Source organism: Pinus tabuliformis, chromosome Q (genome assembly GCF_031772625.1).
Source record: "Pinus tabuliformis cultivar Carrire ecotype Pingquan chromosome Q, CPIR1, whole genome shotgun sequence".
NCBI classification, from domain to species: Eukaryota; Viridiplantae; Streptophyta; class Pinopsida; order Pinales; family Pinaceae; genus Pinus; species Pinus tabuliformis.
In genome coordinates, this window is record NC_142296.1 from 1,349,249,141 (window position 1) to 1,349,276,007 (window position 26,867).

Consider the following 26,867-nt stretch of genomic DNA (forward strand, 5'->3'; position numbering starts at 1 on the left):
CCATTTCCATCATGTAAGATGTTAATAAATAACTATTAACATCTCAAGTATCTTTATTCCCTCCCCCTTATTTACTGTTTCAGTGTTCAATTTACAGGTTATCCCTACAACCTGTCATCTGCAGACGGAAAAGTGGAAACAGAAAAACATTTCATTTTAGAATGTGAGGCCTTCAAAGACAACAGGGAAAGTTATGTAGATACGCTGGCAGCGACCTCTTGGGATAATCTATTTACGAGGGGTTTGTCAAGAAGATGGGAGCATTTATTGTGAAGCTTCATAAAAAAAGGCCGAATACATCAAACAGATGAGGAAGCAATCTGTCCCCTACGCTATCTTTAGCCTCGTAGACGTTAAAATAATTTCTTTCTTTCTGTTGTACAACTTAATACAAATCTTTCTATTTTTACGTTTTCCAAAAATGTGAAATAACATTAGAAAAGTTTTGCAATGTTTTTGGACGGCTGAAGTAGAGATCAAATAATACCGGGAGCAGAGGCTGGGATGGACAAAGAAATTATTTGTCATTACATTCATATTACTGCAGACGAAATCCTGCGAACGCATAGTGCAGATATCAATAAGGAAAACAAGTAAAATCTGAGATAATTGTGTCACGGAACCCCGATTATGGTCTCAGGGGATGATAGTAGGGACAAGGAATGGGACAGAGGCCGCCATGAATGGTCTCGGGGGAACCACACTGTCAACGAAGAGAGGGAGAACCGTATGAGACTCTGGGGAATACTAATCATCGGTGTAATTGGAGCTGCTGCCACAACTTATGCGGTAACTTACCTCTGTTTTTTCTCCTTCCACCAAATCTTTAATTCGATACCAAGAAGAATCCATGGCTTCTGTTTTATAGAATTCTTTTTGGTTACAAGCAAGTTATATATATCTGAATTTTAGTGACAATTTCCTGGTTTATTTTGGTTTGCATTCTTCAATTTATTTTGGTTTGTTCGGCATAAAGGCGGGTTATAAGCATGGCGATATCACAGGTCACGGAAGCTTTCGAAAATCAGGTGTTGTGGGTCGGGGAGCGGTCAACATATTTAAATAGCAAAAGATTTGGCAAAACCCTTGTAAACTGTAAACATAGACCGAATAATTGTTGAAGCTTTATTTACAGACAACAATTAAAACTTTAGTTAGACAAATTTGCATCAAATTGGAATACTAATTTTTATCAAAATGTGAGTTCTTTTGAATAATTTCATGTATCAAATTTGAATACAAATTCTTATAAAAAATTGAGTGCTTTTGAATAATTTCACACCTTTGTGCAATCATTTTAGAAGTCCGCGTCATGAGCTTTACGGTTTGCTTGAAGATAACAAATCTTCAAGCTTCGGGGATAGATCTCCCCAAGTTAAGAGAGTTTTCACTCTCCTATTTTTCTATCGCAACTAAGCTTTTTATGTTGATATCGTGCAATCCTTTATATGGAACCTAGGCAGGATCTATATGCTGATATTATTATTATCATTCTTCTGGTAAATACTATCAGTGAACGGCACAAAAGGCACCAGGGCAGTGGGATGACGTACAATGTCTTGCTCTAATTCTGGTTGAGTCTTTCCCGCAGAGGCTAGGGATACTTTTTCTCTGCATATATCTGAGCGAGAGCCATACCACGAGATTCTTTTCTTCGGCTTTAACTGCTAGGAGCAATTCTGCTTGTGGTTCCCAAATGTCTCCCAGGATCATCCATTGAGGCCTTCTCATCCCTGGACTCTCTTCAGACGACATCATTAGACGGTGCATTGCATCCTTCTCGGTTATTCATTCTGGGGCAGAACTTCCTCCTCACCCTCCACCTCCTCAACACGTCTTACAGACATCCAGTGATCACTTGCACCCTTTCGTGTATCTCTTTCTTCAATGGAATATTCAAATCATGTTTTTCATACTTTAACTCGCTTTAGGCTTTTTAAGTAGCTTAGGGCGCTCCTACAGATTGGTACCATTGATTGTACTTTCTAGTCCCATTGACCTACTTCTGGTCATTTATTGGACATTTTATAAAATTATCTTTATCTGAATAATGTAACAATATGTATATGAGGTTCTTTCACAAATCTACCATTGGCCATGAAAACAACGATAGAATCATGAGCCTTATCTCTACGAATAGACAAGAACTGTGATGAAAAGGATCTGGAAGGAGAACTGAATTCCTTCGTCGAAGTTCTGCTCACCGAGCCTTCCACTAAATGATAGACCTTAGACGGAAGTTATGTTGGAGGGAGATAGACCTTAGAGTCTAGACTGAGTGATTGCACAACATGAAGCGATTCACACTATGATGACATGCCACCCCCAGAGCATGATAATCAAGTTGGACGTGTCCAAGGCATTTGATAGACTCATTGGTCGCCTTTGGATTTTGTCACAGGTGGAAAGGTTGGGTTATGACCATGATCAAATCTGCTTTCTTCTCATACTCATCATTGGATCTCCTTCTCATCCCTTATTTCCTTGCTGTAGTATAACACAAGATGATCCTCTATCGTCCATCCTCTTTATTCTCATGGCTCAATGCTGAAGCAGGAGTCTCTCCAAAGCTAAGGATGACAGGAAAATCAAAAGCTGTTGCTTCCCTCTGTCAGTAGAAGCCACTGCACATCCACAATCAGTATATGATATATTGCTGATGGGTGTAACATCCATCAAGAAACAAAGGCTTTTAAGCAAACCCCTTGACACGTTTGTCCTCGCCTCTAGTGGTCAACTCAATGAAGCCAAATTGAAAATATTCTTCCTTAGAACTAAGATTGCAATATAGCAGGCAATTCAATGTGCACATTGCAGACAACGGGTCTTCACCATTGGTTCCCTCCCCTCCATATATCTTGGCATGACACTTAAGGATAATTTCGGGAGAAACCTTTCATGGGAAACCATCTTTGATAAGCTAAAGGCAAGATTGCAAACTTGGAGTTTCCGTTACCTCTTTTTGGCGGGAAGAACTTGATTGATCAAATTAATCAGTTCTTCAATCCATCCCCATTTGTATATTCTCAAGGTAGGTAGTGCCAACCAATGTATGAGATGAGATCCAAAAACTTAAGTGAGAATTTTTCTGGGGAGGATCCACAAGAGAAAAGAGATGGTCACTTGTGAAATGGAGGATATATTTATGTGTAAATCATAGGAATGTTTGGGAATAAAGGACCTTTCTTGAATAAATGTAGCTATAGCTGGTAAATTCAACAGAGCCATCTTTCAGCTGCCTCTTTCATATGGAATAACACAAAGAAGCACATAAGCCTGATAAATGTAAAGATATCCATCCCCAGATGACTGATGTCCTTATGATCTCAAATCAAACAAATCAAACTGAATTTATTTAACTGCAGACAATTAATTTATGAACATGGCATTGATCACACCATAGCTGGAAAAGTAAATAGTAGGAGCGTAAATGTAATACACTCATACGTAGATGATTCTCCTTCAAATCAGTTTCTTATTCCTTAAATTAAAGCCTACAATGTGACCTCAGCAGCCTGCTAAACCAGCAGCTGTATGGTCCACAAAATCACCCACAAAAGATCTGTACAGCCTGCTAGAGAGGTGTATGACCTGCAGAGAAAAAGAGGAAGAACAGAAGCACAAATATGTCCTATACAGCGTACTATACAACACTGTAAGGCCGCCTCTTCTTCTTCTTCCTGAACTTTGGCTCCTCTCTTGTTTGCTAGGTCTGCTCAACTGTGATTTACCTCTCCTTTCTTGTTTTATTTATGCTTTCTTGAAACCCTAATTTCCAAAACCCTATTCTCATTGAGATATATAGTCTGGATTAAATTGAAAATGTATTAAATACACTTTATTAGACTCCTTGCTCGTTAGATCTGCTCGACTGTGATTTACCTCTTCTATCTGGTCTTATCTATGCTTTGCTGAAACCCTAATGACCAAAACCCTAATCTCATCCTGAGATGTATGTCATGGATTGATTCGAAGTCATCGATTTTTTAAATACACTTTATCAGGCTCCTTAGGTTAAGTCAACTGCAAAACATAAGATATTTCACTTTCTCCTAAGTGAATTACAAAATAATTAATTACCCACGTTTTGTAAGTGGTCACTTTTGAAATGTCTCAAACCACTTCCTGCATGTTCACACTGAAACCTGTGCAAGAAGTTCCTGTCTAAGATACATTTCTCAACAATAAGTAAGTTTAGTTTATAGGAAATCAGAGATGGCAAAACAATATAATTTTGGAATGATGCTTGGAAATGACTTCCCTCCATATGTATAGAGCCCTTCCAAACCCCCCTCAAATTGAGATTTGATGCAGCTGGCTGGACAACAGTCAAGTACTTCTCGATGACTTGTAACTTAAACACCTAACCCTCCCACATATGCTGGAAAATGCCAACTTATGGCTGGAAAGAATGTAGATGAATGATAAGGATGCTCTATGGACCACCATATAGTCAAGATTAGTAAGAACCAAAGATAGCCTAGATATGTCAAGATGACGTGGTGAAAGAAGCATAGATGCTTCCCGCCAATCCTTAGGAAAGGTAGATTGACAAGTGGCTATGGAAACAAATATGGAACAACTCCCTATGGTCCAATGTATCCTCTGTTCTATGGTTGGTGGTGAAGAGAAAGATATTATCTTGGGATAGGCTACATGAAAGAGGAACCATTGGTCGCTCCAGATGCCCTCTTTGTGCACAACATTAGGAAACAATGGAATACCTTCTAAGTTGGTGCAACTTCTTGAACTCTATATGGGTGATTGGAGCCTCAATTTTCCAGCCATTTGATAGAAACAACATGAGCATTCCCCACACCGTGACAAATTGAGGCAGTAACCCTTTTAAGAGCAAGGTCACTCGCTGCACCTAGGATATTTCTCGGGCTTCCTACATTGGAAACTATGGTAAAAAATAAACAACATAGTTTTTAAAGGGAAAACATTGAGTGCTCATGCAAGATGGAACATAGCATAGGGAGATGTTAGGGATTCCATCTATGCTAAGGCTTGGGCAGAGGATGACCTAATGCTCAACGACCAAGTCAAAATAATCTTAGATTCTTGGGGAATTGAGATCACCAACCTTCTCATAAAACCTAGCTAGAAGAACTCCAATTCCACCTCACTCACAACTTATATATTCCCCAGAAGGTGTAATCAAGATGAACTTTGATGGGGCTTATAAAGGTAATTTAGGCTCAACTGGTGTTGACGGGGCTTTCAAAAATGCCAAAGGTAGCATTATGCTCCTCCTCTTCTATCATTATTGAGCCACAAACACCAATAACTCTGGTGAGCTTCTTGTCTTGGAGCTTGGTCTAGCTATTACCCTTAAATACAACATGAAAATCCTCATAATTGAAGGAGATTCCTCAATATTCATAACTAATTTGACTATGCTTTGCAAAGGCATCCACCTAGATAAGGTATTGAAACACTGGTGTTTCTTGGGAGCTCAGGAAAATATGAATAATACGATATTTCTCTTGATGCTACTCTTAATGCATGTTTGAATATATGTAGATCAACTAGTGAATAGAATGGGCCAACAAAGGAATCAACCTCATAGAAGGTGATATGGATGCCAAATGTGATAACATCTACAATAAAAGCCTAAAATAGGATTGTCTACAGATAGCCACAATGGGTGATGTATTGGGGGTTGACAAGTGATGAGACTTGCACATTGTTAATTTTAGGTATGTTCTATGCTTAGAGCAATTTATTTCAATTTTCACAGTTAGCTCAATATCTTTTCCAGATTAGCAATCACATCAGCATTAAAACAAATTGCAGATAGAACATAAACATAAATCGCAAAAGACAAGCCAAGACAAGAGGACACAAGATGTGGTGCTAGCCAGGGACAAACCCCAATGTGGGGAAACCCTTGATCAATTCTTCTTATATGTTCTTCAATAGTTCAACAGAGAGAGAGAGAGAGATAGTACATATACAAGAGAAGTCAACACTTTGACTTATCTAGATAAGAGCATAGATCATCTTTAAGAAGATGATACATGAGATCATTTGAAGACATGCTGCTTCAACTGATTCTCCAAGGTGACTCCTTCACCTATCATTGTGCTGCATCTCGTCATCATGCTGCACCTCACTGTGCTGCACCCATCATCATAATGCTGGACCTCATGATCATGTTGTACACATCATACTGCTGCACCTTGCCTGCCATGCTGTCCATGCTTGCTGCTGTCCCATGTGCCTTTGCTGCCATGTCACAATTGCTGTCCCACTTTGCCTTGCCATACCTTGCTGCTGTCCCATACGTCTTAGCATACCTTGTTGCTGTCCCATGTGTCTTAGCAGCACTATGTACCTTGCTGTCCCATGCATCTTAGCAGCACTATGTACCTTGCTGTCCCATGCATCTTAGCAGCACTATGTACCTTGCTGTCCCATTTACTTTGCTGCACTAGTGTGCTAGTCGCCTTGCTGTCCCATGCATTGTGTTGTCCCAACCTGCTGTTCATGACTGATCTGGTTAGGGCACTAGGCAGCCCTAACTCCACTTAACAATCATCAAACAAGTCCCTTGATGACTACGGCCCACCTTGGCAAGCTTCTTCCATAGCTACGATGCTTCCTTAGGATGCATATCAGCCCTTCACAGATCCGCTGTCACCTACAACAGTTATTCCTACCATAACCCTCCACGCTGCTCCTTATGCTTCCCCACGCTGTCCCTTTGAGATGACTGCGGCCTGGTTAGGAGGGCCTTTCTAGGCCTCTCAGCCATCTAAACTTCACCTCCCAATTGCTGCTGTAGCAGTCCCTCACTGCGGCCCTATAAACAGAAATATACACCCCAAAACCATGCACAAAACAGTCATTAAACTTACCTATAGTTTGCGGCCTGATTTGCAAGGTGAGGCTGCTCCAACGTGTCACAAAACTGCCCTCTTCTTGCCTCCTGCAATGTGGCTAAGAGCTGCGGCTCTTCTTCTCTAAATTCCGCACCCAAAACAGTGAGAATATCTCCACAAACTCAACTACCTTCTAGACTGCGTAGATACCAGCGTTAGGGCTTCCTCCTTGATAGCGTTAGGGCTTCTCACTTGACTGCGTTAGGGCTTCTCACTCCATGACTGCGTTTTAGGGCATCATCTCCATTAGGGCAGCATTGTCTTCTTAGGATCTCTCCTCCCACCAAAACCCAAGACAAGTGGAGAGGAAGAGATCACTAGAAGTGTGTGTAAGAAATGACTCTCAAGTCATCTCCTTTTATACTAAAACGTTGAGCACATGTGGGGTTTATTTGGTTGTTGGCCGACCTTGACAAATTGTCTTATAACACAAATAAATTCATAACTCCATGAATACTTATCGGAATCGGATGATCTTTAGATCAATCCTACAACTCTCAATGAGAAGGATCTAAGAAAAATATCAGCTGCCATAAATAAGATGACCCACATGGAGTTTGGCCCTAGTTGCCAATTTGAACACACATGCCTCATGAAAAAGCAAGTATTATTAGAAGAGGACAACTAGAAGCATGGACTTACTTCCATTTCTAATTTCAATCCTCCTTTGTATGCGTTGGGAGAAGAAACATTGGGGTTAATCATTGATGGAAGAGGCCGACAGTTGCACATCTACAAGAGCATTTGGAGGTAAACTATTAGAAAAACTAGAGTTTCCCTCGGTCAACAAAATTAGCATGCTCTTGTTGATTTTTCATAGTCTTCTTAATTGATAATTACTTCTAATGATATTTATTTAAGTTCACTTGTATTCACATTTATCATTAAGCAATTACACAAAAGATCTTCAATAGTAGAACAATAGAACACCAAGCCAACCTCTCCTACTTCGATCCAACCTTTGTCCTAGCAGCAACAACACTTCGACCTTAACAACTTTGACTTGGTAGCATCCGGCATCTGCAAGAACTTCGACCTTGACTAGGAGACTTCGATCTCCAAAATCAGGCCACACGATAGAGAGAGAGAGGTACCAAAATTTCGATTTTCTTCTTCCCTTCCACCTTGACCAAACTCGCACTTCTTTTGGACCCTTCCTTCAACTTTGCACTGTTGAATTTCCTCGACCTTGGGTCTAGGTTAGAGTCTTAAAATCAAAGATGCTACCAAACCAAGAATCTCAACCATAAACTACTTTGCACAGTGGAAATATAAAGCAGTGAATCACATATGCACAAATATACACGGTTTTTAACAAAATTATATACACGGTTTTTAACAAAATTGTACAATATGTACAATTTGAATCTCCGTTATATTAAACCAATTCTGAATAATACAATAGTCTATGGAATACAAGATACAATGACAAACTCGTTGCGCAACTTCGATATCATATCTTGTCCTGCTGGTCCTTTGCTCCCATACTGCTCACTAGTAATGCCTTAGTCCATCAAGGCCACTACACATCGAGACTCCAAGAGGGCTGCCTCCTAACAATGCTGCAAGTCACTTCTGCTTCAAGTTCACAAGCTCATCAAACTGCTCTCTAGGCTGGCCAATTCCCGAGCTTCAATCCGCTTTCTAGTAGCATCTTTCATCCATCAAAGAGCTACTCATAAGGTTGAAAACTTCACCCAATCACGCACCAACAACGTCTTTTTTGTCTGTTGCTCTAGGGCTACTTTGGGTAGCCAACACACTGCCCTCCAATCAGATCAATGGTACCCAATCACGTCATTGCAAGATCTGCTCCGATGAAGACACACGATCACCCAATCTCGTCTTCAAATTGGCTCCCACAGGCTGCAAGGTAAACTGATCCAAATTTGGTCAATACTTTGACCCAACACACCTCCACAAAACGCTGCTGTCCTCCTTGCTTGCTTGCTGGTCCTGCAACTCTAGTTAGGGCACAAACTACAGCCCTCAATCCTCCACGCAGTCAGCAATTTAGCCCTTTAAGGACTGCAGTCTTCCTTGGAGAGAGCCCTCCACTGCCACTCTGCACCAAATCTAAGCTTAACACTTCAATACAGCCCTTAGAGATAGCCCAATTGCTGGCTATGGCCTGCAACCTAACACAACAACGGCTGTAGGCTTACGACCTAGCACAACAACTGCTGCAGGCTTACGACCTCCCTCAAATCACCCCAAACAACCCTTGACACAACTTTGTTTTGTACCTTGGCTCCCTGTCCTTCTAACCAGCGATCTCCTGCACTAGATTGCACTTGAAACTAGCCCAAACAGACCTTTCTTAGCCCACAACAATCCACTGCCACCTACAACAACTCCCATGCTGTCTAGGGTAGACTCCTGTTCCAGGTCTTCTTCTAGCTATAGCTAGGCCTCCAAATTTCAAAGCTCGATGGAGGATGTATTGCACACACTTGGAAACTCAAATAACTCTAATACACCTCATATTTATACTCAAAATGAGGGCTCCACGAATTCATGAAGAGACCCATCTATTGGACGAATTTTACATCAAGCCTACATGACTTGAAAACCAATAATTACTAGTCAACTTCAAAAATTCATTTCTCTCTAACGACAACTTGAAATCAGATGATTCTCGTTGCGTTGGAATCGTCTCGCCGAGCACTATCATCCTCATCCATCACATGTCACAAATCCATCAAGGTTTTGGCCCAAACATCGATGGGTGCAAAACCCCACACTTGGGTTCCAAGCCCACAAGCTGCCCTTGTGGTGCTTTGCCCTCCAAACCTTGAACCCTAGGGCTTGGAGTACCTCCCAAGCTACACAAATCAACACTCCCTATTAGCGAGGGAGGTACTTCCAATACTAGAAAGTCTCTCATCATCATCGTCACTGCTCGCAACACTTGCCCAACTCCTGGCGCTCACAATCGCAACAATCCTTGTATGTTGAATTATGCCCTTCTTGGAAGTGTCGTTGTCACTGCTGGAAGCACCCTGCTTCTTCTTATTATCCTGTAACGTCTTCCACTCTCTCCATTATTCCTTCTTGGCAGTTGTAAGAGCACCCTTGCTCCCCACTGACCATGCGCTCTTCTTGGATTGCAAAGTCTCACTCTGAATTTGCAAGCTCCCTCTCGAACTAGACTCCCTCTGAATCTCTAGAACCTGGATCTTCTCAGGAAGGTGTACCTTCTTCTCAGGAACTTGTAATAGTTCCTGCTTCTCTGGAACCTGCACTTGCTCCACCTGCTTCTTTCCATGATCCACAGGCTTGCCCGTCAACCTGTAGAGACCATGCTCTCTAACTTCGAGTACAATCCCATCGGACTTAGAGCCTTTAGGCCTGAGTCTTGCCTTCCCATCCTGGAACAAGACCTCAAACCCCTTCCTCTCGATCATCGAGACGGAAATCACGCTATATTTGAGTCCTGGTACAAACAGTACATCCTGGACCCACATCACACGTCTTGTCTCCATCCCAAATGGCACAACAACCGATCCTCAGATCTCCAACTGACTCTTGTTGCCAAACACCATGTGCAACTTCGAATCCCATTCAGCGAGAGTCTCAAAAACGGCCTGTGACCCTGTCATATGCTTCGTTGCACCACTGTCCATGTACCATCCATCCTAAGTGACAATACCCTACGAGAACTGAGAAATCATAGCAAATTCCTCCTCTTCTAGTCTCCTGGAGAGATAATCTATCTTTGCTGAAGTGGCAACATCGACAACCTGCTTTCCATTCCTTTTCTCGTCATCTCCCTTCTTCTTCATCAGACATCTCGACAAATAATGACCCATCTCGCCACAGTTGAAACACTTGACTTTACTCAAGTCCTTCTTTTGCTTACCCTTCATTCGTGATGCAAGTGCCATGTCATCATCTGAAGCCTTCTTCTTCGGATGAAGATCCTCGTCTCGCAACTCTTCTTGAATGAAGTCATCCCACAGCCTATCCCAATCTGGCAGCTTCTCCCTGGCAACGATCCCTTTGATGAAGGGCTTCCAATCCTTGGTGAACCCTTTCAAGGAAATCCTTACCATATCTCCATCTGAGGTAGACACACCGATGGCAGCAAGCTCATCTTTGACCTGAGACAATCTCGTCAGATACGAGGTCACGCTTTCACCCTTTATCATCTTGGTGGACTTCAACTTATCCTCCAATACTAGTACCCATTTCTTGTTCTTATTCGGGAACAAATTCTAAAGAGCCATCCACATCTCATGTGCATTGTTCTTCCCAGACAAATGAGGTATTAGGGCATCCTTCACACCATCTAGGATGATCAATCTCGCCCTTGCATCCAAATCTTCATATATTTCCAGCTCCTTAGGGTCGGTTGGCTTCTTGATCTCTTTCTTGACGAGCTCCCAAAGTCTGTTGACCTGCAAGATCAATTTGATCCTTTCCTTCCAAGGACTGTAGTTGGACAACCCCTCCAACTTGTCCTCATACCGGAGACCTGCTTGCAACTTCGACATTATAGTGAACCCTTCACTCACAATGTGACCAACTCCCTCTCACACTGTACTTCGCTGTGCACAACTCTGATTTACTTACTTCCAAAGTAGCTCAGACACACTCTGATACCATGTTGAATTTCCACAACCTTGGGTCTAGGTTAGATTCTTAAAATCACTGACGTGACCAAACCAAGAATCTCAACCATAAACTACTTTGCACAAGGAAAATATAAAGCAGTAAATCACATATGCACAAATATACATGGTTTTTAACAAAGTTGTACAATATGTACAATCCCAATCTTCGTTATATTAAACCAAATCTGAATAATACAATCTATGGTATACAAGATACAATGACAAACTTCGTTGTGCAACTTCGATGTCGTACCTTGTCCTGCTGGTCCTTTGCTCCCGTACTGCTCACTAGTAGTGCCTTAGTCCATCAAGGCCACTACACATCGAGACTCCAAGAGGGCTGCCTCTTAACGATGCTACAAGTCACTTCTGCTACAAGTTCACGGGCTCATCAAACTGCTCTCTACGCTGGCCAATTCCTGAGCTTCAATCTGCCTTCTAGTAGCCTCTTTTGTCCATCAAAGAGCTACTCATAAGGCTCAAAACTTCATGCAATCACACACCAACAACGTCCTTCTTGTTTGTTGCTCTAGGGCTACTTTGGGTAGCCAACACATTGCCCTCCAATCAGATCAATGGTACCCAATCATGTCACTGCAAGATCTGCTCCGATGAAGACACACAATCACCCAATCTCGTCTTCAATTTGGCTCCCACCGGCTGCAAGGTAAATTGATCCAAATCTATTCAATACTTTGACCCAACACACCTCCACAAAATGTCGCTGTCCTCCTTGCGTGCTTGTTGCTCCTGCAACTCTCGTTAGGGCACAAAATGCAACTCTCAATCCTCAATGCAATCAACAATTTAGCCCTTTAAGGACTGCAGTCTTCCTTGTAGAGAGCCCTCCACTAACACGCCACCCAAAATTTGGGCTTAACACTTCAACGCAACCCTTAGAGATAGCCCAAGTGCTGGCTATGGCCTTCAGCCTAGCACAATAGTTGCTGTAGGCTTACGACCTCCCTCAAAGCACCCCAAACATCTCTAAACACAACTCTGTTTTGTACCTTGGCTCCTCGGCCTTCTAGCCAGCAATCTCTTGCACTAGACCACACTTTAAACCAACCCAAACATACCTGTCTTAGCCCACAACAATTTGCTGTCACCTACAATTGCCACGCTGTCAAGGGCAGACTCCTCACGCTGTTCCAAGTCTTCTTCTGGCAGCGGCTAGGTCTCCAAATTTCAGAGCTCGATGGAGGATGAATTGCACACTTGGATACTCAAATAACTTCAATACACCTCATATTTATAATCAAAATGAGGGCTCCATGAATTCATGAAGAGACCCATCTATTGGACGAATTTTACATCAAGCCTACATGACTTCAAAAACCAATAATTACTAGTCAACTTCAAAAATTCATTTCTCTCTAACGACAACTCGGAATCAGATGATTTTCGTTGCGTTGGAATTGTCTCGCTGAGCACTATCATCCTCATCCATCACATGTCGCAAATCCATCAAGGTTTGATCCAGTGGATATTGGTGGCCACCTGCCTATTCCACTTGGACCCCCACCATTGTTTCTTTCAGTTTTTTAGTTTCCTTATTTGTAGCACAATTTACTATTTTTGGTAGTTTTTCGGGTCCTAAACTTCCGGCGTTGTTTTGAGGCCCTAAACGACGTTTTTTGGGAAAACTGGGAGCAACATGGGTTATAGATTGATGTTGCTCACTCAAAAGTTGTAGCCCTCATATAGATCTTTCTAACAAAGGTATTGTGTGCGTCAAACGAAGATTGTATGCCAAAGTTACGACCCCGGGAAGTTGATGTACCAATTTACCCAAACGGGGCCCATAGTTTGGCGCTTCATCTCCTAGGGTTAGGTTTTTGGATGTTTAGGGTTTTCCATTGTTTCTCAACAATAAATAGGCCTTCGAGCCTCATTGTAACACAGTTCAGAGGCATGTAGCCGCCACATCTCTTCTCAGAGATAAGCTACCATCGCCCGAGCTAGTCTTATTTCCATTCTATTTGTAAGCATATTTCAGTGTTTGATATTAATGAAATGAAGTGTTATTTCTACTGCATCTTTGTATTTATGGTTATATCTATAATTTGTTGCGTTCCTGTTTAAGTCCGGATCAGTGGTATCAGAGCGGTTTGCACTCTCTCTGTTTTTCTTTGCATGCCCCAACGAGGTCGGGATATAAGGAGTTAGGGCTTGAACTGGTCGAACCTTTGCAAGACCAGCCTCGCAAATCCTGACGGCCACCCATGGCAGATGAAAAGAAAGAGAGGGGGCAGGAGATCCTATCAAAATCTTGCTCGAAGAAGCCCTCGAGCGACAAAGGAACGCGATGATGGACAACTTTGCCCAGATCTTTCAGCGGCTACCCAAGGGTGACACATCTACTTCTGGCAGCTACTTTGGAAGCGCCACACCCTTTAAGGTACAAGTTAACTTTGACATTCCCATATTTGAGGGTCAGATACATGCAGACGCTGTAGATAAATGGTTAAATCTGCTAGAAGGATATTTTTCCGTTCATGATTTTTCTGGTCGAGAAAAGGTCACTTTTCCACTTCTCAAAGCAACCCCCCACGTCAAGGACTGGTGGGAAACCTACTGTGAGTAGAAGGATGAAAGTACGAACTCACTGTTTTCAGCCGCACCCATTTGGGACTCGTTCTGGGATGCCATGAAGGAGCAGTACTACCTTGTCGAGAGCTATGAGGATAAATAGATAAAGTGGACAACGCTACAATAGGGAAGGGACCAAGATGTGCCGGAGTTTACCAATGTTTTTCATACCCTTCACACGAAGTTGGGTATCAAGGATTCTGAGAAGCATTTGGTTCTCAAGTACCGCGGCTGCCTGCACAGGTACATCTAGGACGAGATGGAATTCCTGGACATCTCCTCGCTTGGCACGACATACCAATATGTCGTCAAGATCGAGCAAAAGTTTAAACAAAAGAAGCGAGACTTTGGATCTGCGAATCCAAAGCAAGGGAAAGGTGCCCCCAAACCGCAGAACAAAGGACAAAGCCAAGGCAGGGCGACCCAGGACAACTCGTCAAAGCCACAAGCAAAGAACAACGCCGCGAAGCCAAAGAAGGACATGGGAAAGTGGTGTGAGTTCCATAAGAGCTCCACTCACAACACAAGTGAGTGTCAAGCCAAGCAGTCATTGGTGGCCGAGCTAAAGGCTTCGGAGTCAGATGCATGTTCTGACTTTGAGTTATAACTCGACAAGGGGAATGACAAAGGGAAGCAGATTATCGATGCGGAGCCCAACATGATCATTGCCACCACGAAGATCCAGAAGGAGGAACCCGAAGATCCAGAGGAGGAGGAGCGCCTCTTCCACTCCCAGATGTGGGTAAAGGGTTCCCCGCTACAGTTCATTGTCGACAGCGGGAGCCAAAAGAACATCATTTTGGCAGAGGTCGTGAAGCGGATGGGCTTACCGACCACAGCACATCCACAACCATACACCATCGGGTGGCTTCACCAAGGACGTGATCTTTGCGTGAGCCAGCAATGTCGCCTTCCATACAACATTAAGCCCTTCACGGATGAGGTATTATGTGACGTTGCTCCCCTTGATGTTTGTGATGTATTATTAGGCCAACCATACTTATGGAAGCGACATGCTGTGTATGAGTCAAGGCCTTGTGCTGTTATTGTTACTTTGGGAAATAAGTTGTATAGGATGCCAGAGGTAGCACCGCCTATCGCCATCTCTTTGGTTACTATAAAACAATGCAGTAAGCTCATTTCCAAAACCAGGAAATTTGTTTTCCTGATGATATGCCCTCAGGGAAAGAAGAAGACAGTGGCCATGACCTCTAGACAGGACCCCTCCACATGACAACAACAGATGGACAAGGTTGTGGATGAGTACGAGGACATTTTCACCGCCTCTGCACTGTCAAGTCAAGCACTCCATCGATTTGACCCCAGGTGTGCTGCTGCCCATTGGACCGATCTATCGACACTCCATTTTGGAGAATGACAAAATCAAGAGGCAGATTCAGGAGTTGCTGCAGAAAGGTCACATCCGTCCAAGTTCATCGCCCTGTGGGAGCTCGATCGTGTTGGTACAGAAGAAGGATGGGACTTGGAGACTCTATATTGACTATCGGGCGCTGAACAAGATCACTGTTCGGAATAGGTACTCGATCCCACGGATTGATGACCTTCTGGACCAACTGAAGGGGGCAAAATATTTCAACAAGATCGACTTGAAGTCCGGCTATCACCAGGTACCAATCGAACCCTCTGATGTGTGGAAGACTGCCTTCAAAGCCAAGGAGGGCCTTTTCGAATGGTTGGTTATGCCTTTTGGGTTGACGAATGCTCCTGCAACCTTCATGAGGCTGATGGATGACATCTTGCAGCCATTCACCAACTCATTTGTAGTGGTATACTTGGATGACATCTTGATCTTCAACCAGAGTTGGGAAGAGCACCTCCACCACATTTGATAGGTTCTCCAAACACTGCGGCAACACAAGCTATGTGCCAATTTGGAGAAATGCACTTTTGGCATGACCCAGGTTTAGTATCTGGGATATATTATTGATGAACGAGGGGTGCATGTGGATCCAGCCAAGATCCAAGTCATTCGGGATTGGCCAGCCCCAACCACTCTGACAGAGCTCCGTAGCTTTTTGGGTCTTGCCAATTTCTATTGCATGTTCGTGTTGGGATTCTCTCATATCACTTGGCCCTTGAGTCAAGTCACCAAGGGAGGAGCGAAAGAAAAATTCTTTTGGTTTGAATCTCAACACAAGGCATTCACAAAGTTGAAACATCTTCTCTGCTCTGCACCAATGCTCACTTTACCAGACTTGCAACAGCCATTTGAGATCGAGGCAGATGCCTTTGACTATGCTATTGGGGCAGTCCTTACTTAATAGGGGCATCCAGTGGCATATCACAGTGAGACACTTTCAGACACAGTCCAGAAGTATCCCACTTATGTCAAAGAGATGTATTCCATTGTGCAGGCCTGCCGACAATGGAAGCATTACATTTTGGGGAAGAAAACGGTCATCCACACAGACCACCGACCCCTGCAGTTCATACAGATGCAAGGGAAGTTGCAGAATGATCGCCATCAAAAGTGGTCGAGATGCCTGCAGCAGTTCCATTTGAATATCAAGTATAAGAAGGGTAGCATCAATAATGTTGCAGACTGCCTTAGCCGACCACCGATCATGGGATTAACCACCGTGCTCAACTCTTGTGGACACAAGACTTCTGATTGGCCACTTCTCTACAAAAGCGACCCAGAATTTGGTCACACATACCAGATACTCTTGGAGGGTCAACAAGTTCCAGATTTTCACCTCCAGGATGCCTTGCTATGCCACTTGGGACACCTTTGTGTTCCTTCAAGCAAGTGAGCCAAGAAGATTTGGGAAGTGCACTACAGTTGGGCCGCTAAGCATTTCGGGGTCGAGAAAACAGTGGCAGTACTACAGAAGTATTTCTATTGGTCGAATATTCGACAGGATGTCGGGAAGTACATCAGATCTTGCACTGCCTACACCATTGCCAAACCGACCATCAAGAAGCAAGGCCTTTATACTCCGATGCCTACCCCTAGTCGACCTTGGGAATCCATCTCCATGGATGACATGTCAGGCCTTCCTTCTACTAAGCATGGCAACGACTGTGTTTTTTTGGTTGTCGACAAATTCTCGAAGATGGCCATTATGGCAGCCTGCAAAAAGAATATCACAACAAAAGCCACTGCTAAACTATTCTTTGAATGAGTGTGGGTACACTTTGGGATCCCATAGTCTATCATCTCAGATTGGGATAGCAGGTTCCTCAGAACATTTTGGTCCAGTCTCTGGTCGATGCTAGACACCAAGCTCACTAAGTCCACAACTTTCCATCCCCAACTGATGGCCAGATAGAGGTCGTCAACAAGATGATCGTATTCATTCTGTGCATGTACAACTCAAAGCATCCACTCACATGGGATGAGAGCCTTCCCTATGTCCAGCACAGCTATAACCGGGCTCTCCATAGCTCGACTAACCACAACCCTTTTCAGGTGGGCTAGGGATTCCAGCCACAACTTCATTGAGCACATCCAACATATCCGCCAGCAGGTCCATGACATTCTGGAAAAATCAAATGCCAAGTACAAACAACGACATGATCAACATCGGGTGCCACATAAGTTTTAGGTGGGCGACAAAGTCTGGTTGCATTTGCAGAAGGAACGCCTTACCGGAGCCTATCGGAAACTCAGATCACATCGATATGGTCCTTACACCATTACCAAGGCTGTGGGCAACAATGCATTTGAGCTCAGCATTCCCCCATTTCTTGGTCTGCACCGAGTGTTCAATGTGGACTCCCTTCGACCATATTTACCACCATTGTTGGACACATCAGACATTGTAGAACAACTCACACCTACAGAGTTAAATCCAGATTGCATGGAGCAAGCCACAACTGATTGGATCATGGACAAACAGATCAAGAACACCTGACAGCAAAGGATCCAACTATATCGAGTTGTCAAAGCAGGCCAACTCCTTCACCAGGGCAAGTGGCTCACTAGGGACCAAGTTCAGCAGAAGTTTCTCATTTCATGGAGGAACTCAACGCAATGGGGACCATTGATTCCTAAGGGGGGAGGAATGATCCTGGTGGATATTGGTGGCGACCCGCCTATTCCACTTGGATACCCACCATTGTTTCTTTCAGTGTTTTTTTTTTTTTTTCATTCTCAGTTTCCTTATTCGTAGCACAATTTACTATTTTTGGTAGTTTTTTCGGGTCCTGAACTTCTAGAGCCGTTTTGGGGCCCTAAATGACGTTTTTTGGGAAAACCGGGAGCAACATGGGTCATAAATCGATGTTGTTCACTCAAAAGTTGTAGTCCTCGGATAAATCTTTCTAACGAGGTATTGTGTGTGTCAAACAAAGATCGTATGCCAAAGTTACGACCCCAGGAAGTTGATGTACCAATTTACCCAAACAAGGCCCATAGTTTGGCGCTTCATCTCCTAGGGTTAGGTTTTTGGATGTTTAGGGTTTCCATTGTTTCTCAACAATAAATAGGCCTTCGAGCCTCATTGTAACATAGTTCAAAGGCATGTAGCCGCCACATCTCTTCTCAGAGATAAGCTACCATCGCTCGAGCTAGTCTTATTTCAATTATGTCTGTAAGCATATTTCAGTATTTGATATTAATGAAATGGAGTGTTATTTCTACTGCATCTTTGTATTTATGGTTATATCTGTAATTTGTTGCGTTCTTGTTTAAATCCGGATCAAGGTTTTGGCCCAAACATAGATGGGTGCAAAACCCCACACCTGGGTTCCAAGCCCACAAGTTGCCCTTGTGGTGCTTTGCCCTCCAAACCCTGAATGCTAGGGCTTGGAGTACCTCCTAAGCTACACAAATCAACACACACTTCTTCCCAACATCCAACATCCAACTTCCAAAGATCGAACTATGCTTGAGAGAGTGAGATGCTCAAATGAAGTTGAACTGCCTTGTATATATAGCCTTCTAATTGTTGAAATTTCTAAGTATTACACGTTAGAAATTTTATCTGTATTCTCTGGTTTATTTTGCATACTTGTTAATTACGAACAAGTTATTTAAACATATAAATACTGAAATAAACACAATACAATCTCAACCATTTACAGATCAACAACTGAAAGAAATAACAAACATGCAAGTGACATCGTTAATTTTGGACAACTCATCCCCGAAAAAGCCCAACTTGCAAAAACCGGTGCAGCAATTCTGAGGGTTATATATGCAGTTTTTCCGAGTACAATTGGGTGCCAAACCGGCTCACGCGACAGAGAAAATAATCTGGTAGTAATACCTCTCTATTCGGAAGCAGATATTCAGAAAATTTGCCCCACAAAACCCTCTCCAACACAACTGAAGCACTGCGTCAGCCCTCCGGGCCTCTGCGTCAACCTGAAAACCCCTTGCTTCAACTCTATGAGGCTCTGCGCAGCCTCTTTGGCTCTCTGTGTCACTTCGACAGTCTCTGCATGGATGATGCAAGCCCTCCTGGCCTCTGCGCTATCTCTGCTAGCCTCTACGTGGCTCCCTTTGGCTTTTGCGTTTGCCTCTCTGCCTCTGTGCTGGTCTTCCAACACTATCTCTACCTCTCCATCTCGTACTCACTGCCCCTCACTGCAAACTGATCATTGATTCGATTTCTCTTAGCAAATGCCGCTCTAGAAAATTGAATGACTGATCACTCTTGTGTGTTCTCCAACTGACCCTCAAGCCTCCTCTTATATTTTTTTTGTTGGTCCTTCAAGAACCTATATTACATCTCTAATCAACGGCTAAGATTAGGTTTGGCTTGATCCATGTCATTTAGAACCTTCTAACCCAGTTTTATATTAATACCCATTAATATTTTATTTTTCCTAAGTTTAGACTTAAGAACTCCTTTCAAAATATTAATTATGTTAATATCTCCTAAACTGGGTAGAATCTGCCCAAACCATTTCCGGGTCTTGGAGATATCATGTGCTTTAGCCTCTCCACCAATTTTCATGGTTAGAGCACATCCGATGTTACTCCAAATCAACACTCCCTCTTAGCGAGGACTGTGCTCTAGTAATACTCTACACTGAGCATCACTCTGATTATACGGCATCGGTACCTATGTTGATGCTAGGCCTCCCCGCCCAACATCCTCTGCATTGCTGCATCCTGTATTGTTGCCCATGGCCCTGCCACTGACACTGCTGCATTCGTATGGCATCTCCCTCTGCATCCGTGCTACTGCTAGTCCTTTCTCCCAACATTGCATCTATACTGCAACCCCTTCTCATCATGCTGCATTGTGATACTGCTTACTGCTACTGCACTGCAACTCAGTTATTGAGAAGTAAGTAACTGATCCACCCAACTACTGACATCCCTGTTAGGCTAGAAACACTCCCGATGTTGAAGCTCTCTCTGCTGCTATCATGTGCTCCCTCTGCTGCCTCTGCGTTGCTGCAACAACTCCCTGCCTCTCACATTGCTGCAAACCTCTTTGTGCCATCCTGCACTGCTGCAACCTCCTTTATGCCTCTCGCACTGCTGCAGCCCTCTCTGTGCTGCCTGGGACTACTGCACTGTAGCACTCTCTGCCTTCGGGCCTCTCGTAGCCAGGTATGATTCAAGAGTTTGGGTACCTCAAGGATTCTGCCCCCTCATCGCCTGTAGTCCTGACTACAGCTCGATGTCTCCCCACCTCTTCTCTAGAGGTACATGAGCACTCATGGCACAATCGTCATCCTCCTCTACCTCCTTTTCCGCCTTCGCTGGTGCTGCCTTGGAGTTAGATGCCTCTCCCTTATATTTCTTCCTCGGACACTGGTTCGCATAATGCCCAGTTCCCCACAGTTGAAGCACTTGATCTTGGAGAGGTCCTTTTTCTTCCTCTTCTCTTGCTTCCCCGCAGATGCCAGAGCTACATCCTCTTCCTCTTCTTTCTTGATCCAGACTCCTTTGCTGCTACTTATTGTCTTGGATAATTGTCTGATCTCTTCTTGGCGAAGAGCCGTCCACAAATCTTCCCAATCTGGAAGATTCACCCTGCCCAGAGTGCTCTGGATGAATGTCTCCCACTCCTCGGAGACTACGTTTAGAGCGGTCCTCACCATCAACTCCTGATCCGGCGTGGCCCCTATGGAAGTTAGTTGGTCCCGGATCTCCTTCAATCTACCGAGGAAGTGATCTATCTGCTCCCCCTTCTGCATCTGGTATGATCGCAACTGATTCTCAAGTAACATCTTCCTCTGCACGGAAGTATGCTGGTACAACGTCTTCAAGGTGTCCCACATTTCCTTTGCTGTTTCCTTCTCGACAATATGTTGGGCCACATGATCCTTGACCCCATCAAGGATTATGCATTTCGCCTTAGCCATTACTTCCTCGTACCTTTCATTGTCAGTTGGGTCAATTGGGATAGCCATTGTTCTCAAGGCGAAGGCCTTGATGCGATGTCTATCTAGAATGGACAGGATCCTGGCCTTCCAGACCACAAAGTTGGACGCCCCGTCCAACCTCTCCTGATCCCTTTGTCCATTCATGGCCATCTCTCTGCTCTTCCTTTCGACTTCTCCGAGTCTCTACTTCCCTTTAGAAGTTCTTTCTTCGACTCCCTCTAAGTATCTACTTCTTGTCTGGAAGTTCTCTACTAGACTCCCTCTGAGTCTCGATTTCCCTCCTAGAAATCCTCTTGCCAACCGTCTAGTCGCACCACTCTGATCTCTTGTGCACCTGCAACACTGATATGGATTTCTTGGTTAGAAATCCGCCTAGGTAGCGACTCCCTCTACCTTGGTTTTGCCTCGTTAGATACTGTTCTGTTTCGGCAGCAAAAACACCCCACCAGCTTCACTCCCCGCAAATTGCCCACAACTTCCTAAGCTCCTGCAACCGAAGGACTGAGCCTCTAGGCTTTGCGCAATCCCAACATTGGTTGAAATGCTCCACTAGCCAACTGCGTCAACCCTCCTGGTCTCTGCGTGGCTCTTTGTGAGCCTTTTCTGCCCTCCTCAGCCTCTGCGCTGGCCTCCCTTTGGCTCGAACTGATGACGCAGTCCTTTGCGTCAACCCTTCTCTGTCGCTTTCTGCTAGGAACAACTTCTGTCACTCGGGACAGTTGTTTCTGCTGCAAATGCTTTGATTCAGCTGGTGCCTTCAGCTATCCTGTGATTTGCAACGAGGCTTTGATACCATGTTGAAATTTCTAAGTATTACCCGTTAGAAATTTTATTTGTATTCTCTGGTTTATTTCGCCTACTTGTTAATTACAAACAAGCTATTTAAACATATAAATACTGAAATAAACACAATACAGTCTCAACCATTTACAAATCAACAACTGAAAGAAATAGCAAACACACAAGTGACACCATTATTTTTGGACAACTCGTCCCCGGAAAAACCCAACTTGGGAAAACCGGTGCAACAATTCTGAGGGTTATATTATTATGCAGTCTTTCTGAGTACAACTGGGTGCCAAACCGGCTCACCTGACAGAGAAAATAATTTGGCAGTAATACCTCTCTATTCGGAAGCAGATATTTAGAAAATCTGCCCCACGAAACCCTCTCCAACACAATTGAAGCACTGCGTCAGCCCTCTTGGCCTCTACGTCAACCTGAAAACCCCCTGTGTTAGCTCTTTGAGGCTCTACGCAGCCTCTCTGGCTCTTTGCATCACTCCAGCAGCCTCTGCGTGGATGACGTAGGCCCTCCTGGCCTTTGCTAGCCTCTACGTGGCTCCCTCTGGCTTTTGCGTCTGTCTCTCTATCGTTGTGCTGGTTTTCGGGCACTATCTCTACCTCTCTGTCTCGTACTCACTGCCCCTTGTTGCAAACTGATCATTGATTCAATTTCTCTTAGCAAACCCCGCTCTAGAAAATCGAATGACTCATCACTTTGGTGTGTTCTCCAACTGATCCTCAAGCCTCCTCTTATACTTTTCGTGTTGGTCCTTTAACGGTCGAGATTACATCTCTAATCAACGACTAAGATTAGATTTGGCTTGATCCATGTCATTTAAAACCTTCTAACCCCCTTTTTTTTTTTAAGTTTAGACTTAGGAACTCCATTAAAATATTAATTATTTTAATATCTCCTAAATCGGGTAGAATCTGCCCAAACCATTTCTCGGTCTTGGAGATTTCATGAGCTTTAGCCTCTCCACCAATTTTCATGGCTATAGCACATCCAATGCTACCCCAAATCAACACTAATGAGGTCGAATTGCCTTCCTTGAGGTTGACTTGATCCTCATGAGGTTGACTTTGTAGAAATTCTCACTGTAGATTAATCTGATTATGCAATGTACTAAAGTAAAATACTTAATCTACTTCTACAATCAAACTTGCAGAAGCTTAATCGATTTGAGCAAGATCAAACAGAACACATATAACAAAGAAGAAGATTCAATCACACATGAAACACAGAAGAATACTCTGGGAAAAGCCTCAGCTAAAAACCCCACTATCTGTATTATCATACACGTGGGAATATCTCAGGATTACACAAATATTTAACTCTCACAGCTATTCAGCTCTCAGTACAATCCCTCACTGCTGCTCATAGATAGAATAGACAACACATATGCCTTCTCCTCAGTCCTCCAAGCCTCCTATTTCCTTGCGCAGTTTTCCCTCAGTCCTCCAGCTGTAACCTGTGTGATTCTCACCTCACACACTGCTCTGACCTCTGTAGAAACTGCGCAATCCTCAAGGAATCTATTCCTTCTGCATGCAAGAGATATTCTCATAGGAATATTCTAGCAACTGATAGTACACTGTCCTTGCCTTTAATCTCAACTGGGTCTTTGTTTGAACTGGCATGCATGAGTTACTTATGAGAGAATATTAAGTCATCTGGAGAACACTAGTTGCATGCATGCATGCATTAACTGATTGAACTCACAATTAGTTCCTCCAACTGTTTGGAACTAATTTAACTGGGCTTAACTCAGTTAACTGAGCTAACTAATTACAACTCAAATACAACTCATCCTTATCTCTTTAATTAAGGGATAACTTCCTCAATCAAAGGGATAATTGTTGCATGTCTTCACAAAGACTTCATGTTTGGATTTCTCCAACTAATTAACTCAAGATGAATTAATTAATTATTTTTCAAACAGTGGGTGAGACTAAATTCGAATTTTAATTTTCAATTTTAATTCAAGGACAAATTCAAATTGGAATATATCCTAAAATGCTATCTATAGCAATGCTATTTTTAGCATTTCTATTTTTTGGCATTTCTTGTTGCTATTTTCAACACTCCCTCTCAACAAGAAAGGCATTCAACTCGAACCCGATGATGAACCTTTGGAATGTTCTGCATGCAACACTTCTCTCAAGTGTTGTTGCTCCAGCAACTTCAGAAACAACAAAAGAAATATCCAACCTGAATCAGAATGATGCCTCTGTCATCAAAGTCTCTGACTGCTATTGCCTCTGTCGATTGAAAATTCTGCACCTCTGTGCTCTTCAGTATCTAACTGCTCTAGCCTCTGTCACTTTGATCTCTGACTGCATCAATCACACTGATTCCTCCTACTGCATCTGTGCTGCTGCTGGTCCTATCTCCTAGCACTGCATCCGCACTGCACCTCCTCTCATCATGTTGCATCGTGTTGCCCATTGCTGCACTGCAACTCAATTACTTAGAAGTAAATAACTGATCTCCCAACTGACCTCCCTGTTGGGCTAGAAACACCCTCTAATGCTGAAGCTCCCTCTGCTGCTCTATCCGCATCTGTCTTTACCCACTCAGCCAGTCCTGCTACTCCTCGTCGGGGCTCTCTAGCAAGGTCTAATCAAAGAGGCTAGGTATCTCAAGGATCCTGCCCCTATTTCAGCCTTTTTGGGACTATCACTTCACATTGCCCCACCTCACACCTGGAGGTATGGCTGCATGTGATCCTTCTGCCCACTTGGCTCGAAATTTCCCCCTATTGGAGGTCTTTGCATGAGTGGATGCCTCCACTCGGTCTCCTCTCAACATCTCCAATTGTGGCTCCTCCACAATTGAGACTTCTTATGGCGCTGCATATTGAGAAGTAATTTACTTTCTCTCTCAACCACCAAGTCTCCAACATTTGCCTTGCTCCTCAAGGCTTTGCATGCATCTTGAACCTCAAGAGCATACAGGTTCTTGACTCATGAACTGATCTGCTTCACCTGTCTTGTGATGATGTGTCTAAGGAAAACCTTTCCCTTATTGAAGACAACATCGTAGCCTTTGTCCTCCAACATCGCGATCGATACCAAGTTTTTCTTCAGTGCAGGCACGTACTTCACATCTGTCAAGGTAATGAGAGCTCCATGCTCCCTCTGAAAAGCAACAATGTCCACTCCTGAAACACTATACCTTTCATCATTACCCATCTCTATGCGCATCTGGAGGTCTTTCTCCTCTAAGGTACTGAACAAACTCTTATCATCGGTCATGTGGAATGAGGCTCCACTGTTAAGAAACCATCCACAACCCATCATCGATGAAACCATGCATGTGATGAGGGTAAAATCCAATTTGAATTGAGAGGCGAGTGCCTCACCTTCAGATCCTTCCAAGGATCCCTTCTTGGACTTCTTCAATGGACAATTAGTTGCATAATGGCCCACCTCATGACAATTAAAACATCTTACTTTAGATTTGTCAATCTTCTTCCCTCCATGAGAAGAATTCGATTTGGAATGAGAATCCTTCTCCTTCCCTTTCTTTGCCTTACTGGCTAAGGCTATATTTTTTTCATCATCATGCTTAGATGAAGAACCATCTTTGGTGCTTCTCCTGATCTCCTCCTGCATCAGATCCGACCACCGTCGTTCCCAATTCGACAGTTTCTCTCTTCCATTCACTGAGTCCTGGTAGCTATGCCAGCTCTTAGGAAGACCGAGGAGAGAAAGACTCACCATATCATCATCGGCTGTCGTGATTCTTACACTTCCAAGCTCATCTTTGCAGATGGTGAGCTTGTTCAAATATGTAGAAATTGTGTCGCCCTTTTCACACTTGATTTTCCGAAGCTTTTCCTTCAGCGCCAGCTTCCTCTAGTCGCTGCTGTTCTGATATAAGTCCTTCAATGTCTTTCACATTGAAAACGGAGTCTCCTTCCCGTGGAGACTCGAGACAATATGGTCTCGAACTCCCTCCAGAAGAATCCTCCTCGTTCTCGCCACACATTTCTTCCATTCCGCCAAATTTTGGGCATTAGCTGCTGTTCGCTTGGGGACTTCTTGATCAAGGAAGTCCTTCAAACCACTGTCTTCTAATACCGCTTCCATGCGATCCTTCCATGCTATGTAATTCGAGCTGCCATTCAGGGCATACTCGAACGCCATTGAACGCCATTGGTGAACTTTGAGATGTGATAAGAAATCGATTTTGTACCTACAATCAAGAACTTCAAACTTTGAACTTCTCCCTTCTATGTATACTGTTCTCCGCTTTGATCACCTTTGCTCTGATACCATGTAGAAATTCTCACTGTAAATTAATCTGATTATGCAATGTACTAAAGCAAAATACTTAATCTACTTCTACAATCAAACTTGCAGAAGCTTAATTGATTTGAGCAAGATCAAACAGAACACATATAACAGAGAAGAAGATTCAATCACACCTGAAACACAAAAGAATACTCTAGGGAAAGCCTCAGCTAAAAACCCCGCTCTCTGTATTATCATACAAGTGGAAATATCTCAGGATTACACAAAGCTTTAGCTCCCACATCTATCCAGCTCTCGGTACAATCCCTCACTGCTTCTCATAGACAGAATAGACAACACATATGCCTTCTCCTCTGTCCTCCAAGCCTCCTATTTCCTTGCGCAGTTTTCCTGGGGTCCTCCAGCTGTAACCTGTG

General features: G+C 43.5%; 1 protein-coding gene across 4 annotated transcripts in view; it reads left to right on the forward strand.

The window, feature by feature from the left end:
- Positions 1-373: 373 nt before the first annotated feature.
- The window catches only part of LOC149224888 (uncharacterized), a 346,270-nt gene continuing 319,776 nt past the window's right edge, over positions 374-26,867 (forward strand). For 2 of the 4 annotated variants that reach the window (XM_089386317.1, XM_089386319.1), the window contains exon 1: positions 412-789. In XM_089386317.1, coding sequence (XP_089242443.1) covers positions 631-789 — 159 coding nt within the window. In that variant the 5' untranslated portion in view covers positions 412-630. Of the gene's footprint in view, positions 790-26,867 lie in introns of all 4 variants that reach the window. The other 2 variants (XM_089386320.1, XM_089386318.1) reach the window with 2 other exon arrangements.